The 16,517-nt window shown below is 53.5% G+C and overlaps 1 protein-coding gene across 3 annotated transcripts in view; it reads left to right on the forward strand.

Annotated features, from left to right (window-relative positions):
* Positions 1-16,517, forward strand: part of RAPGEF1 (Rap guanine nucleotide exchange factor 1) — a 107,756-nt gene that overhangs the window by 40,540 nt on the left and 50,699 nt on the right. For all 3 annotated transcript variants that reach the window (XM_029920919.1, XM_029920918.1, XM_029920920.1), the window contains exons 2-5: positions 4,093-4,232; positions 4,816-4,929; positions 9,644-9,822; positions 13,662-13,818. In XM_029920919.1, the coding sequence (XP_029776779.1) occupies positions 4,093-4,232; positions 4,816-4,929; positions 9,644-9,822; positions 13,662-13,818 (590 nt within the window). The remainder of the gene's footprint in view (positions 1-4,092; positions 4,233-4,815; positions 4,930-9,643; positions 9,823-13,661; positions 13,819-16,517) is intronic.

Consider the following 16,517-nt stretch of genomic DNA (forward strand, 5'->3'; position numbering starts at 1 on the left):
GGAGAGAGGACATTGAAGTGTTTTCACCCAAAGAGTCTGACTACAGCGCTCACCCTTTCAGCCACCATATGTAGGATTACACCAGGCACATCATTTTGAAGTTTAAAGAAGGAAGTATAAACTGTCCGAGGACCCACCCTCCTTGGGCGGGGAAGGAGAGGCCAGGCAGAGGGAGGGTGGAGAAACACACCACCCCAGCTGGCCCGCTCTGAGTCCCAGCGGGGACTGTGGCATCCGCGGGCAGGTGCCGAGGGCTCCTCCTGGCCCGGTGCTGAGCTGTGCCGTGTGAGGAGAGAGGTGCCCTGGCATCCTCTGGATTTCTGTGCCCCTTCGGGGTCCGAGAGGGACTTCCTGCCAGCGGACAGGCAGCTGCAAAGCCGTGTTTGTTTTGACTCTGCTTGTGAATGAAGGCCAGGCCATCTCTTTGGTCCAGAGTGCGATGCGCGTCTCAGTGACTTGCGGAGAGCAGGCGGTTTATCCGATCCTGCCTGCCGCCTGGAAGGCACTTTGTCCCTACAGTCACACACAACGATGGTCACAGACGCAGTTCACAGGCCTGTGGCACAGGGTGCTAGGTCATCTGTTTGGGGGGTGTTTTAGACTAAATAGCTGGAAAAACAGAGCGGAGACTCGGGTGCTTTTCATTTTTAAAACTACAGGTACTTATTTTCCTACTGCATAGGATCATGTTCTGTTCCTGGATTTTCAGCCACTTTCAAGTATTTTCTGTGCCTTTCAGCTGACACCAGAAGAAGCGGCTGACTGACTTGGTCACTTGTCGAGGCGGTGTTGAGCGCCCTCTCTGGGCCAGGCACCGTGTTGGCCCCGGGATGCGGCCGTGAGAAGGGCCACTGTGGCCCTCAGTGAGTTTGCGTTCGTGCGAGGAGACAAGCACGTCAATGCACTGCTCAACCAGATCGGTTCAGACGCTGGCAAGCACTGAGCTGAGCGGCGAGATGGAGGAGGGCCTCGGCAGGTCTTCGCTTTCTTAAAAACCGCTTCGTTGAGATAGAATTCACATGGACAGTGGACTCCTTTAAAGTGTAGAATCCAGTGTGGTTTGTCATTTTTTGGTTTTGTTTTTTATGTTTTTATTTATTTTTGAGAGACAGATACAGCATGAGCAGGGGAGGGGCAGAGAGAGAGAGGGACACAGAATCGGAAGCAGGCTCCAAGCTCTGAGCTGTCAGCACGGAGCCCGATGTGGGGCTCGAACCCACAAACCCTGAGATCATGACCTGAGCTGAAGTCGGACACTCAACTGACCGAGCCCCCCAGGCGCCCCTGTCATTGTTTTTTAATAAGTCACTGGGTTGTGCAACCACCACCCGATTCTAAGTTTAGAACATTTGTGTCCCGTCACCAAAAGAAACCTCATGCTCATTAGCAACCTCTCTCCCCTGCCCTCAATCTTAGCAGCCACTGATCTACTTTTTCTCTAAAAATTTGCCGATTGTGGAGAATTTGAAATAAAAAATGACATACTAAGTGGTCTTTCACTTAGCAGGACGCCACCACGACTCCTCCGTGTTGTAGCGGGGGTCAGAGCCACGCCCCCTTTATCGTCGGGTGATGCTCTGTTGTGTGGACATGCCACATTTATTCGTCCGCTCCTCGACGTTTCCGTTACTTCCACCTGTGGATTATTATGAAGGATGCTGCTCTGAGTTTTTGTGTAGAAATCCGGGGAGAGATGTTTTCATTTCTCATGGGTGTATGCCTAGGGTTGGAATTGCTGGGGCGTAGGGTGACCGTGTTTGCGTGAGGGACTGACAGAGATTTTCCACAGCAGCTGCACCGTCCTACGTTTCCAGCAGCGGTGTAGGAGGGCCAGTCCCCCAACCTTCGCCAACACTCGCTTATTACTGTTCCTTTCGGTTATACCTAGTGGGTTAGAAGTCATAGCTTCTGTTGCGTTGGGCATTTCCCTGATGACTAATGATGGCGAGCGTCTTTTCACGTGCTTCTTGCTCATTTGTGTATTAAGAAATGTCTACTGAAATTCTTCGGCCATCTTAAATTGGATTATTTGTCTTGCGTTGTGGAATTATAAAGAGTTGTTTGTATTTTCTGTGTGCGAGTCCCTAGCAGGTGTGTGACTTGCCCATATATTCTGCCATTCTGCAGTTCGCCTCTTCACTTTCTTGATGGTGTCGTTTGCAGCACAAACATTTTTAATACCGTCTTAGCTTCGGGTGTACAACATCGTGATTGGGTATTTGTGTGCACTGTGTGCATTGCTCACCACAATGAGTCTCGTTTAAAGTTTTAAATTCTGATGAAGTCCAATTTATCTAACTTTTCTTCTGTCACTTTTGGTGTTCTAGCTAAGAAACTGTTACCAATTCCAAGGTCACAAAAGTTTTATCCCTACGTTTTCTTCTAAGTTTCTAGTTTTAACTCTTACAGTCAGGCCTGTGATCCATTTTGAGTCAATTTTTGTGTATGATGCAAAGTAAGGGCCCAGATTTGTTCTTTTGGATGTGAGATGTCCAGTGGTGCCGGCACCGTCTGTTGAAAAGAACGTTCACTCCTCCACTGAGGGGCCTGGAGACCCCGTTAAGGCTCAGTTGGCCGCAGACACATGGGTTTATCTCTGGGCTCTCGGTGCTATTCCGTCGTTCTGTGTGTCCATCTCCATACCAGTACCGTGCTACCCTGCTCACTGTGACTTCGTAATAGAGAGTCTTAGAGTCAGGAAGCGTGGGTCCTCTGATCTTCCTCTTTCTTTTCCATTGTTTTGGCTATTGCATGTTTATTTCCATGCTTATTTTAGGGTTCGACTGTCCATTTCTGCAAAAAAGCCAGCAGGGAATCTCCTAGGGGTTATGTTGAATCTGTAGGCAAGTTTGGGGAGCATCAACCTTTTAATAATACTAACACTTGATTTGCTTATTTAGATTTTCTCAATTTCTTTCAACGATGTTTTGTAGTTTTTAGTGTATGTCTGGCATACATTACGTTTATTCCTAAGTATTTTATTCTCTTTGATGATATTGTCAGTGGAAGCTTTTTGTTTGTTTTTGTTCTGTTTTTTACTGAAGGAGAGTTAATATTAGTTTCAGGTATGGCATGTAGTGACCCGGCATCTCTGCGTGTTCTGCCGTGCTGACCACCAGTGTGGCCCCCGCTGCCACCGCACACGGCCATTGCAGTATCGCTGGACTGTGTTCCCTGTGTTCCCTGTGTCGTACCTTTTCTTCCAATGACTTGCTCATTCCATAACTGGAAGCCCCTATCTCCCACTCCCCTTCACCCACTTTTCCCAGTCCCCACCCCTTCCCTCTGCCAGCCGTCACCATCAGGTCCCTGTCATGTAAACAGAAGCTTTTCAAAATTTCATTTTGGAACATTCATTTCTACTGTTTAGAAACCCAACAGACTCTTGGATATATTGATCTTCTATCCTGTGACTTTACTGAATCTGTTTCTCGGTACTCATAGTTTTTAATGGATTGCTTGGGATTTTCCATATGCAAGATCATCTACAAATAGAGTTTTATATCTTCCTTTCTGATCTGGATGGCTTTTGTTAGAGTATGACACCGAATAGGAATGGTGAGAACAGACACCGTAGTCTCATTTCTGATCTCGGAGAGAAACTGTCCAGTCTTCCGCTGTGTTCCAGCGGGTTTTGAATACCTACGTGCGGTTTCAGTCTCCGATGCTGACTTTGAGGGCTTCCCTAAACCGACAGAAGTGAGGGGGTTCGTTCAGAAGGGCCTTCCTTTCCAGTTCGTACAACCAGCCCTTCCGTGACTCTGCTTTGGTGTTCTTTCTTCTTAGCTGGTTCCCTTAGACTGGGGTTAGCTCATCCCGCAAACTCTGTGGGGGACGCCGAAAGCACTAATGCGTTCTTTTCCCATGGCCGTTTGACCGTCTGTGACTTCCACAGTCCTGAACAGCCTAACTAGATAGAAATTGCAGAAATTAAAACACGTACGCAGCAGGGTTTTGGCGGATCTTTCTTTTGTGACTCTGAACAGCAAGAGGAAAAGATTTGTTTGGGGACGACGCTCATTTCCGCAAAAGGCCACGGAGCGCTGCTCCTTCCCACCCCACTTCTAACCGTCAGCACCTCCTTGTTTTCAGACTCTCAACGTTCCCATCTCTCCTCCTTCACCATGAAGCTCAAGGACAAATTCCACTCGCCCAAAATCAAGCGAACACCGTCCAAGAAGGGAAAACCAGCTGAGGTGTCGGTGAAAATCCCGGAGAAGCCTGTGAACAAAGTAAGCGGACTCTCTCTAGGTATCTCTCCTGGCCTTCGCCTACTTCGAGCCATAGGAGGTTGTGCTGTTTTTAAGTTCACCCCTGGGACCCCCTTGGAATGCAGAATACCTATTCCACAGTGCCCCATGGTTCCCGGCAGGGGCCTTGAGCGTCCTTGCCAGCCGTGAGCCTTTAGGATAGTGAGTGTTTCTCCTCTCCTGTTAATCGGAGTCAGGTTCTATTGGCTAAAGCAGTTCTCCTTTCCCAGATGTGTCATCCTCTGGGGCTTTAAAACAGCTCAGTGCATCATGTTCACACCCCAGGGTGCCGCCTCCCTGCCCCAGAGAGCCCCGCGGTGCCCTGGCACGCGCACACTCAGAGGGGACTTTGTGACGTCCAGAACATGCTTCGTTCGGCTTTCGGGCCCGTGCTCTGAGACATGCCAAGTCCTTGAAACCCGGCCAAGGACGCCCTCAGCACTAGCGACCTCAGGGCCAGTCAAGCCAGATGTGTGGGAACAGCTGCAGATTTTCATCAGCCCTTCCCTTCAGCCTCAAACGGCCTTTGCAAGCTCTGTAGGAATCCAGGTTTCCTCTTTTCCAGGAGGCAACAGACAGATTTCTACCAGAGGGCTACCCTCTCCCCTTGGATCTGGAGCAGCAGGCAGTAGAGTTTATGTCCACCAGTGCTGTGGCTTCCAGGTCTCAAAGGCAGAAGGTCAGTGTGACGTTAAGAACAATTGGGTTTGCCTTGCCTTCTACTGCAGAATCCTGGCCCAGGGTTTTGGGGATGGAAAAAAAATCTGTTGCAATATCCTTGTGTTGAATTGGGTGGTGACTGGGAGCCTTCAGTCCAAAGGGCCTTGGGTAACATGAAGAGTTTGTCCAAGTCCCCGCGGTCTTTGGAGAGAGCTCAGCACGCCTTGACGAAAGCCTGGGGGTCCTCTCTGGGGTCGGTTTGGGTGTGCCTGCTTGGGTCCGGCGGGTTCTGCGGGAAGGGGGTGAGTCTTCTCTCTCAAGAGCAGCTCTTCTTCCCGTGAGTTGCTAAGATGATCTGAACAGTTAAGACACGGAGGGATGTCCACAGTCACAGGTGCTCTGTTAGACGTCCAACAAGACCCAGAGTACGGGGAGCGTGCACGGAGCCAAGCCCCGTCAGAGCCAGGGACGCCTGCTGTGCCGCCAACATTTGTCCAGGTTTCTCTTGGCCCTGTGCTAGGTGCTTCACACTTACTCCTACGCAGTGCTCGCCACAGTCCCGGAAGATGGCAACTTATTTTGCAGAAAGGGAAACTGAGGCTCTAGGTGAAGTGCTGGCCACCGTCACGCAGCAAAGCCGAGGTTTGAACGCAGGCTGCCTCACATCCAGGTCCAAACTCCTGTATTACGTTCCTTGTCACGAAAGCCGGAATTTATTTTTCAATGTCCCACAGGTCTACACGTTACCTCTCATGTATAACTAGGCAGAAAAACAAAGCGTGCCGTCGTAATGTGGAATAAATAAACGCAGGCCTGGGAGAGAAGCGTGTCCTCCCCCCACGGCCCGCCCAGAGCGGCGCTGGCGGCAGAGCCGTCGTTGAAGCCGTCAGATTCACACCGCCGGCAAACGTGCCCCGTCACACAGACACCGTGATCCCTGCACTTTACAGTGTCCCGATATTTTTGTTTTTATTTTGACCACAGAATGTCTTAAAATTCCAGTTAAAAGTAGAGAGAATGAAGGTTTTAAGTCCGAAAGTCTTTCATTGAATAACCCTTTTGCCTGCCTCATCTGTTAGCAGAAGAGGCTGAAGAGAGTAAATAAAGTATTTGGTGTTTGCCAGATTGATCAAATTCCAGATCAAAGAAGAATAGCAATACAGTGGAAGATCGGTGTGTGCCCAAGTCACTTTCCGTGTCCCTGTGCACGGCGCCCTCTGGGAGCCGAGTCGGGTGACGAGGCCCACGTGCCGCACCCGTGGGCCTCCAGGCCGGGGATCCGGGGTAACGTGGGTACAGCAGTCCATGCTGGCAAGAGACTGGCTCAGCCGCTCGCTTCTTGGAAGCTCCCCCGTCCTTCATGACTCCGGGAGAGGTCAGATGGGTTCCTGCACACTCCCGGGGACATCACAGTGTCTGGAGACACTCGTAGTTGTCACGGCTAGAAGGGTGAAGCGGGTGCCACCAGACCTGGTGGGTAGAAGCCCGGGGTAAACACCCCACGCGGAAGCCCTCCCCACTGCAGAGAACTGCCCCCCGGGGTGTCGGTAGTGCCGCAGCCGAGAGCCCCTCTTCTGTAGCAGGGACCGTGGGGGTGACCTCCCCGCAGGAAGACCGCCACTTTGGTTTTTGGTTTCCGCCCTTTGAGAAGCGCCGATCACTCTGCCCTGCCGCACGCCGGCTGCCGGCGACAGCCGAGTACAAGCCTGCTGTCTGGCAGAGGCCCGCGGGCTCGCCTGGGGCGTCAGGGAGGCTGCGGCGCGCGGGAACTCGGAAGACTGTCGAAGGAGTCCGAAGACACGTCTGTCATTTGCTGTCATCATTAGGCATTACTTATGAGCTCCCTTGCCTCTTAGTATTTCTGTAGGCGTGCTCATTTTAATTCCAGGTTTTTGCCTGAAATTTTGTGTTTTTTTTAATATTTATCTATTATTGAGAGAGAGAGAGAGACACAGATTGTGAGCAGGGGAGAGGCAGAGAGAGAGGGAGACACAGACTCTGAAGCAGGCTCCAGGCTCTGAGCTGTCAGCACAGAGCCTGATGCGGGACTTCAGCCTGATGCTGAACCCACGAACCGTGAGATCAGGACCTGAGCCGCAGTCAGACACTTACCCGACTGAGCCACGCAGGTGCCCCGGCCCACGTTTTCTTGATCAGAATCTGGTTTTCCCTTCAGTTTTATGCACTGCTCCCGCACACGTTCACACCCCCACAGCAGGCTCTTTGGAGTAGCCAGCTTGGGTAATATCCTCCCCTTTTTTCAGATGAGGAGCCTGAAGCCACTGGTCCCCAAGCCCAGCAGTGGCTTCACACCCAGGCCCTCCCCCGGCACCGCTGCCTTCAGGTGGCTTCCCGGTGTATGGAGGGCTGGTGGCTGGTGCGGGGAGGCTGTGCCCCAGAGGGGAGGCGCCCCCCCCCCACCCCGGGCAGCTTGGGCAGGGCCAGAGCTGTGGGTTCCCAGGTCTAGTGAGTGCTCCGTCCCCTTGTCTCCCAAGCCCTTCTGACTGCTGGCGCCATTTTGCCAGAAGCCAGAGGTGCTGTGACCGCACGGTGCTCAGAGGCCGGGAATTCTGGGAGTGCAGTTTGCCAGCGAAGTGATAGACGAAACCAGACTCGGCTATGTTGTCGGCTCCTCCGGTGGGAGCCCAGGGCAGCCTGGCTCCTCAGTGGCTCATTTGATCTCTCTGCAAATGACAGAAGATTCTTTTTGGCCCAAAGTACCTTTCCGGCCCCCTCTGGGTGTCTCGCATCTCCAGGTCAGCCCCCTCTCTTCCACGCAAACCTTATGACATTTTCTTTCTTTTTCTAATTTTTTTTAATGTTTATTTTTGAGAGAGAAAGAGAGACAGCGTGAGTGGGGGAGGGCAGAGAGAGGGAAACCCAGAATCTGAAGCAGGCTCCAGGCTCTGAGCGTCAGCACAGAGCCCGACGTGGGGCTCAAATTCGTGAACTGTAAGCTCATGAGCTGATGTCACATGCTTGGCCGACTGAGCCCCCCAGACGCCCCCCTGATGACATTTTCTTACATGGTTTCCTGCTTCGTCCCCATCATTCATTGTCCCTGGTTCTGAACATGTCCCCATGTGCTGAGATGGCAGTGCTGTGGCCGGGGGCCTCTGGCCACGCTGGCCACTGGGGTTTCAGGCACATTGATGTCTGCATGTGATTCCTTCATCCTCCCGTTCTCGGTGGCCCTGGTGGGTGACAGCAAGGCAGAGCGCTCTTGTCCCTGAGGTGGGGTACAGGTGGCTGGCCTCAGAAACAGCAAATCAACACGTGAGGTCACGAGAAGAGAAAAGGTGAAGGTCAGGAGGCTCTGGTGATGGAGGGGGGAAGAGGCACTCCCCACCCCACCCCCTTGCTCAGAGGGTCATCTCTTTGTGGGCAACAGACCCCCCCCTTGGGAAAGTACCCCCCGGAGAGAAATCGAATCCGGTCTTTGAAAGTTGTCTGACCAAAGCAGCTGTTTACTCCTCCATCCAATTTACATCTTTTTTTTGTGCTGTTCCCATGGAATAAATGCCTCCAGGATTGAACGTTTTTCTTTAAAATGCGTAAGAAGAAAAGAGCTAGTGTTCAGAATTATAATCACTTCTTATATGTATCATCGGTTTATCTCCTTATAGATTGTCTAAATTGGCATTTTTCTAGAAATGTTCTTCTTGGTGCTGGTTGCTTTTACTTATATATCCGCCAGACCTCAGAGAACCCACAGGTGGCCGCTTTCCGCATCTACCGTGATGGTAATTTGCGCTGGACCACGTAATCAGTTCTGCTTCGATAGGAAATCCATTTTTGGGTTTATCTGTTTCATAGATCATCCGTGATCTCCCGTCCCTGCCAGCCAGCCGGGACCTGGGCCTCTGACATTAGGGCCACACAGAGGGCGGTTGGGGAAAGGCACCAAGGGGGGTGTTCGCCCACTGACTGGATCTGAGGCATCCTGTGGTCGAGGAGAAAAGGTCTGGGCATGGGAATTTGAATACCGGTAAGTGCAGGGCTCTGGGAGTTGTGTTGCTCCCAGCTGGGCCTTCTTTAGGAGCAGAGGGGCTGTGGATGCTATTCACATTTGCTGCATGAGAGATGACTGATCATTGCAGCTGCTCCAGGATCTGCCCCTTTTCACCCCACGGCATCTGTCCCCTTCTACCCTGGGGTGTCTAGACTCTTTGGGAAAGCCAAGCCATTTCCTGGAGAGGGAACGCATCCTCAGATTCGGCGTGGGAATCGAGTGAGGGGTCCTGGGAGAACTAGGAACACAAATGCCTCTGACCGTCTTCTCCTGTCCCTCCGATCTTTGAAAGGCCTTGGATCTCTCGATTTGATTTACTGGCTAGATCTGCAGCACGGGATTTAACTGCAGGTTCTCTGAGTTTCCTACAGCCGTCAGCAAATTAGGCCCCACTGAGCTCAAGGTGTGAGGCTGTCTCAGCCTGCTAGAGGAGGCGCCTCGGAGCACTTTTCAAGACCTCAGGCCACATCGGTCTCTGTACCAGGAAGGGAATTCAGAAATTCCTCAGTGAACTGTCATGGTCCGAGCTCCCTTCTGCTTCCGAGCCTAGCCTCTGTGACCTGCCTGCCGTAGAAAGCAGCGCGGCCTGGTTTCTGCAGCAAGAAGCCTTTTCTGCTCGCATCAGTCCCGAGCTAGTTGATAGGAAATCGTACTTCATTTTTTTCCAGACGGCTCCCTTTAATCTCTCTCCTCCCTCCTTATGCTTAACATTTCCTTTCAGAACCTGAGCTGGCTGGAAGAGAAAGAGAAGGAGGTGGTTAGTGCCTTGCGCTACTTTAAGACCATTGTGGACAAAATGGCTATTGACAAGAAGGTACTCGAGATGCTTCCGGGGTCGGCCAGCAAGGTGCTGGAGGCCATCTTACCCCTGGTGCAGAGCGATCCTCGGATTCAGCACAGGTGAGTCGCCCTGGGTCCCCGTGGCTGTGTCAGAGCAGGGGAGGCCTCCGGGCGTCTTGGTGTGGGGGCGCTTCAAACCTAGGGCTCCTCGGAAGAGTCAGAGTGGGGAAGGAAAAGAGCCTCTCCCCACCCTTCCCAGCTGCGACTTGATGCTCTCCCAAGGTGGAGGTCATTGTCACTCTTGAGGCCTTGACCCTGAGGGAGATCTCTAGGCTTGCTAGGGCAGTAGCCGCAGGGTAAGTCTGGGGTGGTTTCTTTGCCTTAGGTCATTGGCAGTAATCACTTTGATTTGGACACATTCCTAGTACCCTTCCGTTGACCATGGTTTATCACAGCATTAAATCCTCTTCATGTTAAGATCTAGCCTGGCGGAGACCTCAGCCGCTTAGCTGATCAGGCCACAGGAGAGCGAGAACCCCACTGGAGCGCGGAGTACTGAAGCCCTTACGTCAAGCCAGGATCTCCCAGACCGCGCCTGGGTTCCCGAGAGGCCAGGGGCGTGGGAGGGAGCTGGCCCCGTCCCAGCGAGCTCTCCTTGAGGAGCGCCTGTCTCGCGAGAGTGCATTTTCCCGTCCATGTCTGAGAGCAGCGTGCTCCCATCTCTTGTTCAGTAGAGAAGGAAAAGGGGCAGCAAATGCAGTCTTCAGTGAAAGCCTCGCCGGGGCGTGTCCTTGACGTGCTGTCAGATGCCTGCTGGCTCTGTGTTTCTTTTCTGGCACCTGTTCAGGATAAACGCATCTCTGTTTCCAGTTCCTCGAGGTGGTTCCAGGCCCGTACAGCCTCGTGAGGTTGAGGCTTTGTGAGCTGCCCTCGGAACTTGGCAGCGGCGCATACTTTTCTGGGAGGTAACGCCACCAGCGTCTCTATCTGCAGGCAGCCCTCTGGCCCCGGCCCTCCACCCCAGGGTTGCAGCTGGACCTCTGTAGCCTGTGCTCTTTCGGCCAGGTGGTGGCGGAGGGAAGAGACTCGGGATGGCACTGCCCTGCCCCCGCCTTCGCGTTTCCAGGCCGAGCTCCTGTCACAGAGGAGGAGCCCGAGGAAACGAGTCCCTTCACGCCCTGTTGAGTGGCCGCTCGCGGTGTTTTGTGTACGGGGCTCGAGACCGAGTACCGTGTCTCTCTGGTAGTTGACCCCACGCCCAGCTCAGAGAAGGGCCTAGAGCTGTTCTCCTTTGAGGGGATGTGCCCGACGGTACGCTAGGGTCAGATGTGTGCACGGCCTTTTGTGCAGAGTTTTCCTCGCCCTCTTCTGGCATGAGTGTCCCTACCACGATGGAGTTAGAGTCTAGTGGTAGCCAGCGGAAGTACCCAGCAGAAACTCTGTTGGCATTTGAAGGAGGAAGAGTCAGGGGAGACTCTAGTCTGATTAAACTTCCGGCAGGAAGAGATGCTGGAGCAGGACCTGAAGGAAGGGTGGTCCAGGCAGAGGGACGGGAAAGCCAAGGAAGGGCCTGGGGCCGGTGGGGTGTGGGTGCCCCTGGAGGGCAGCCAGCGTGGGGCAGAGGGGGCCTCTCGGCATTGAGCGGGGCACAGTGGGGAGTCCGTGTGTGCCGCTGCACCCCCCAGCCACACGTGTGAGCCTCTCTAGGACGGGCCGAGAGAGTCCCTGTAGCTAAGTCCGGGCTGCTGGGGCTGTGGCTCTTGGAGTGCCAGCCTGAGGCTGTGCTGGGCGGGCTCCTTTCTAGAGGCGCAGACACTGGGATCGAGGGAAGGGACAGTGGTTTGGGGGCATTTTTTGTGTGCGCGGCGATCTCAGAACTATTCTGTAGTTGACAAACTTGATGTCATGTCTACAGCAGTTTCCTAGAGGGAAGCAGAAAGGCCCGGGTGTGGCCGTAAGGAACGGTGACTTTCTCTTCTCTCGCAGGCCTTTGGCTAATACCGCTGAAGGGATTTTTCTTCGTGAAATTCTTGCAAAGTCAATTGATCACCCCGATATCCCCTCCTCAGAGGTTTCTCTTAGATTCCTCCCATCACCTCGTTCCTCCCAGTGCAGCTTGTAAGCTCAGAACTTTTCTGGGGGCTGGGTCCTAGCCGGCAGGCCCTCCACGCCGTCCCCGAGGTGCCGGGACGGCAGTGGACCAGCCTCTGGACAAGCCGCCGGCTGCTCAGCGCGGACGCCAGGTGGAGGAGCGCTCTCCCTCGGGGGAGGGCCGGGGACTTCGGTCCACTGGACGTTTTCCCAGGGCAGGACCCTCTTTCCTTTCTTGACGGCTTAGCCCCTGACACAGAGGAGCGTTCCGGGCCAGCTCTGTGAAGTGTGGCCACAACTGCCAAATTCTTCAGGTGCTTCGGGACGCCACCGCTCACCGCAGGTAGAATTAGGTATCACATAGGAGTGCCTCCAGGCCTCTTTATCGTCTCATATGACCGGTGGTTTCAGGGTGTGAGTGACGCTTTGGCGGAATCCCCCACGGGCACCTTGGCAGAAGGCGCCCGTCTTTGTTGAAGGAGCCCTCACCCGGCCCTGCGAGGAGGAGGAGGAGGCGGGGCAGCCTGGAGTTGCTAGAAGGGCCTTCCCCCCCGCCTCCCACAGGACGGCCCTGCCGACAGCCCAGGTCCCCCGGGAGACCAGTTCCTGTCCCTTCCCAGGACTGCCACTCCTATTATCTTCTGAGGCAGCCAGACGCTGGCTCTCCCGGGGCCCCTTTGGTAGACTGGACTTGAGGAGTTTGCTTGCGTTCTGACTGCTCTTTCCTCGTGCTGGGGCGCGCGCAGAGCGGAACCAGGGCCTAGATGAACATTGTACATCTCCCGGGAAGTGTGTGCTCTCCCCTGATTCCGAAGAGCTGCTCACTAGAGCATTGTTTGGGTCAAGATTTTGTGAATAGTTCGTTTTTAGGACCTGTTTGAATCGTGTCTTACGATATTATATTTTTTCCTCCAAAATCTACCTCTGGCCACTCAATGTCTGCCTCATTCTTTTTCTCCCCCAACTTTATTTGCGGGGAAGCAGGGGCATCCCACAAATTTTCTGTATTTTTGCACTTCCTCCCTTACAATACATATTTAAAATGGAAAAATAATCCTTTCCATAATTCCTAGAGAAAACCACCCCTGGCTATTTAAAAGTGTGTGGGAGATGTATCCAGTCTACACTTGGACCTCCCCTCTGTAGTCACCGAGGCCTCCGAAGTCCCCAGACCTTCCCTTCTGTGTTGCTGGCGTTTCGGGGAGCGGTGACACCTCCCCCAGCAGAGAGAGGCCTCCCCTCCGCACCTGTTGTCCTTCTTGAAATGCTGAGTCATTAGCCCGTGGCTCCGGCAGGTGTGCCGTGGCCATGGTGCAGAGCACGGAGCTCAGCCCATGTTGGAAGGAATTCTGTGAGCCATTCGAGCTCACGTGTAGAGGCTGATTCGTGAAGGATCCCGCCGCTAAAATGCCACAAACCTTGTGCCACATCTAACATGAGCGTCAGTCTGCCTGAAAACAAGAAGTGTGTAGCGCTTTTGACCAATGATTAACAGCCAGCAGGAGGGGAGGCGGGGCTCCATGCCTCAACAGAGGTCAGTCATGCACAGGGCCGGGGTTTCGAAGGAGCCTATAAACTACGGAAATCAGCAAATCGACTGTGGTGGAATTTTTATAGGTTATGTTTGGAAAACGAAAAAAATTTTGTAACAGACTAGAATCTAAAGCTCCGTACAGTGTACGTTGGGTGTGTAAGGGCACAGCTTCTGGGGGAACGTTGGTTATGAAAAGGAGGTGTGGGTCTTCGGGAAAGAAAGACTGAGAAATAAGCCCTGGGCGCCGAGAACCCAGTTCTGTTCTGAACAGTAGCGTCACGTGATGGTCGTGCTTTCGCTGGATCCGTTCTCTAAGAACCTCTTCTCTCCCCAGCTCAGCCCTCTCCTCCTGCTACAGCCGCGTGTACCAGAGTCTTGCCAACCTCATCCGTTGGTCTGACCAAGTGATGCTGGAAGGCGTGAACTCGGAAGATAAGGAGATGGTCACGACGGTGAAAGGGGTCATCAAGGCCGTGCTGGACGGAGTGAAGGTAAGACGCAGGGCTGCCAGCGGCCTCCCGCTGGGCGTCGGTCACACAGCAGCTTGTTCCGTGAGGATGAGTGTCTCTGAGCATCTCTGGGGGTGGTGTGCTGCTCTGTCTGGTGGCCATTTAATTCTCTCTGGGACAGAGGGCTCTCAGGGCACCGAAGCTGTTGGCGTGCTCATCTCGATAGTTGGAAAAGCTGCCAGAAGCAGTCGGCCTTTCTAGAGCATGTGTCCAGGCCTCCGTGCGTCTGCCTGTGACCGCTCGGCTGCACGTGCCAGCCAGCTGGACAGAACGCTGAGGAAACGGTCCCTGCGCTGACTTAGAGCAGAGCCCTCAGCAAGTCGATCACTACCTCTTCACAGCCTAAGAACTTCCGGGGTTCTTGGTAGAAAAGGATTGAGATGAGTAAGAAGTGAATCCGTCCGGATCTGATTTCTTGACTCGGTCTGTGAATTTACTGGCCAGAGAAGTCGGAAACGGCATGATGGGAAATTGTGAATCCTAGTTAAGGCGGGAAGCAGAGGCCCTAGAGGGTCTGGAATTGGGGTCCCTGGGACAAACTCTAATTGACACTGTGGGCAAGGAGCAAGACAGAATTTAGTGTGTGTTAAGTGGGTGGGGGCCTTTGGTCGGGCTCCGGGCTGTGGGCAGTGGGAGAGTGGGGCCCTGCTCTTTTGCAAGGCAGTGCTGGTAATTGAAGGAGGGCTAGCCGGGGCCGGCTAGGTTTGAATCCAAGGTCACCACTTCCTAGTCTGAACGTGAGCAGTCCACTAGTCCGAGGCTCTGTACCGTGATGAACTCATCTGTAAGATGGGTATGATGGTAGTGCGCCATATCCTAGGGTTGCGGGAGGTATTAAGTCAGTTAATACATAGAAAACTCTTAGAACAACACCTCGTACAGACCAAGCACTCAGTCTTCAGCTGCTGTTCATATTGATTTTGTGGTGCTAGGTGGATGCTTTGGAGACGAGGCTCTTGGCTTAGGGGCAAGAAGGAAACAGCAGAGTCACCCTCCTTTCTGCCCCTTCAGCCCACAGCTGTGGCCGAGGTCCTTAACGTAGGTCCCAGAAAACCCCCTTCAACCCTCGGCCGTCCCGTCAGATTCCTGAAAGCTGCCTCCTGGGATTGAGGCCCTGCCAAGCTCTGGAGGACCCCCAGATGGCGAAAGGCACAGGGGGAAGGCTAAGGACCCCTTGCTTGGCCCTGTGAATTGCTCCAGAATGAATCGTGTCGACCAGGGCCACGTAAGTGGGGCCGCCGCTTCTGCGGGGCGGCAGGGAGCTCGATTAGAGGGAGGCTTGGCCGGATGCCACCACGTCTCCTCTGGTGGCCCAGGCTCTCTGCATTCCCCAGTCTTAGGTCCTGCCCTGTCTCTGTTGGCCAGGGAGACTTAGGGGAAAGGCCCAGCGCGGCCCGTCCTGTGAGACCTTGTGTACCTTCCGGACTTGGGAGCGCAGTCATACACATCTGCCCTGCCGATTTCCCCTGTAGCTCTCTGAGGTCAGCCGTGCAGATGAGAAGTGACCCGGGTCACACTCCACCAGCACCGTGTGGGGTTCTGGCTCGCGCGCCCCCTGCTCTTCCTGCCCAGGCTTCTGGAAATGCTGTTATGAAAATTGTTATTTTGCAGGTGACATTGTTCCGGTTTCCTTCTACTCAATTCTAATGAGATGTTCGGAACCAGTTAGGGTGCCCAGCATAGATGAGGTGGGGTTTCTGTGTGTGAAGCTCTGTCACATTCTTAAGTCACTTTCGCTATGGGATCATTAAAGCACCCAGTACCCACTGAAAGGCACGTCTAAAAGAAACTTTTCTCTGATTTTTCACATTGACCAATGAGAGCGGGAGAGAGAAATCTACAGATTATGAACCTGTCAGTGTCTAGAAACAAATAACTTTTCCATGATTGTTTGGGGGGTTTTTTTGAGTTGTTTATTTTGAGAGAGAGAGAGAGTCAAGTGGGAAGAAGCAGAGAGAGAGAGGGAGACAGAGAATCCAAAGCAGGCCCTGCACTGAGCCCTTAGCACAGAGCCTGATGTGGGGCTTGAACTCATGAACCATGAGATCATGACCTGAGCTGAACCCAAGAGTTGGACTCAACCGGCACCTCCCAGGTGCCCTTCTACAATTGCCTTTTTTTTTTTTTTAACTTTTATTTATTTTTGAGAGAGAGAGAGAGAAACAGAGCATGAATGGGGGAGGGGCAGAGAGAGAAGGAGACACAGAATCTGAAGCAGCTCCAGGCTCTGAGCTGTCAGCACAGAGCCTGATGTGGGGCTCGAACCCACAGATCATGAGATCATGACCTGAGCCGAAGTCGGATGCTTGACCAACTCAGCCACCCAGGCGCCCCCACAGTTGCTTTTAAAATACTTTACCAAGGGGCATCTGGGTGGCTCAGCCGTTTGAGCCTCCAACTCTTGATTTCAGCTCAGGTTATGATCCAGGAGTTTTGGGATTGAGGTCTGCGCTGAGCGTGGAGCCTACTTGAGATTCATTCTCTCTCTCTCTCTCTCTCTCTCTCTCTTCTCTCTCCCCCCTCCCTCCCTCCCTCTCCCTCCCTCTCTCCCTCCCTCTCTCTCCCTCTCTCTCCCTCTCTCTCTCCCTCTCTCTCTCCCTCTCTCTCTCCCTCTCTCTCTCCCTCTCTCTCTCCCTCTCTCTCTCCCTCTCTCTCTCCCTCTCTCTCCCTCTCTCTCTCCC

This window comes from Suricata suricatta, chromosome 13 (assembly GCF_006229205.1).
Source record: "Suricata suricatta isolate VVHF042 chromosome 13, meerkat_22Aug2017_6uvM2_HiC, whole genome shotgun sequence".
Classification (NCBI taxonomy): Eukaryota; Metazoa; Chordata; class Mammalia; order Carnivora; family Herpestidae; genus Suricata; species Suricata suricatta.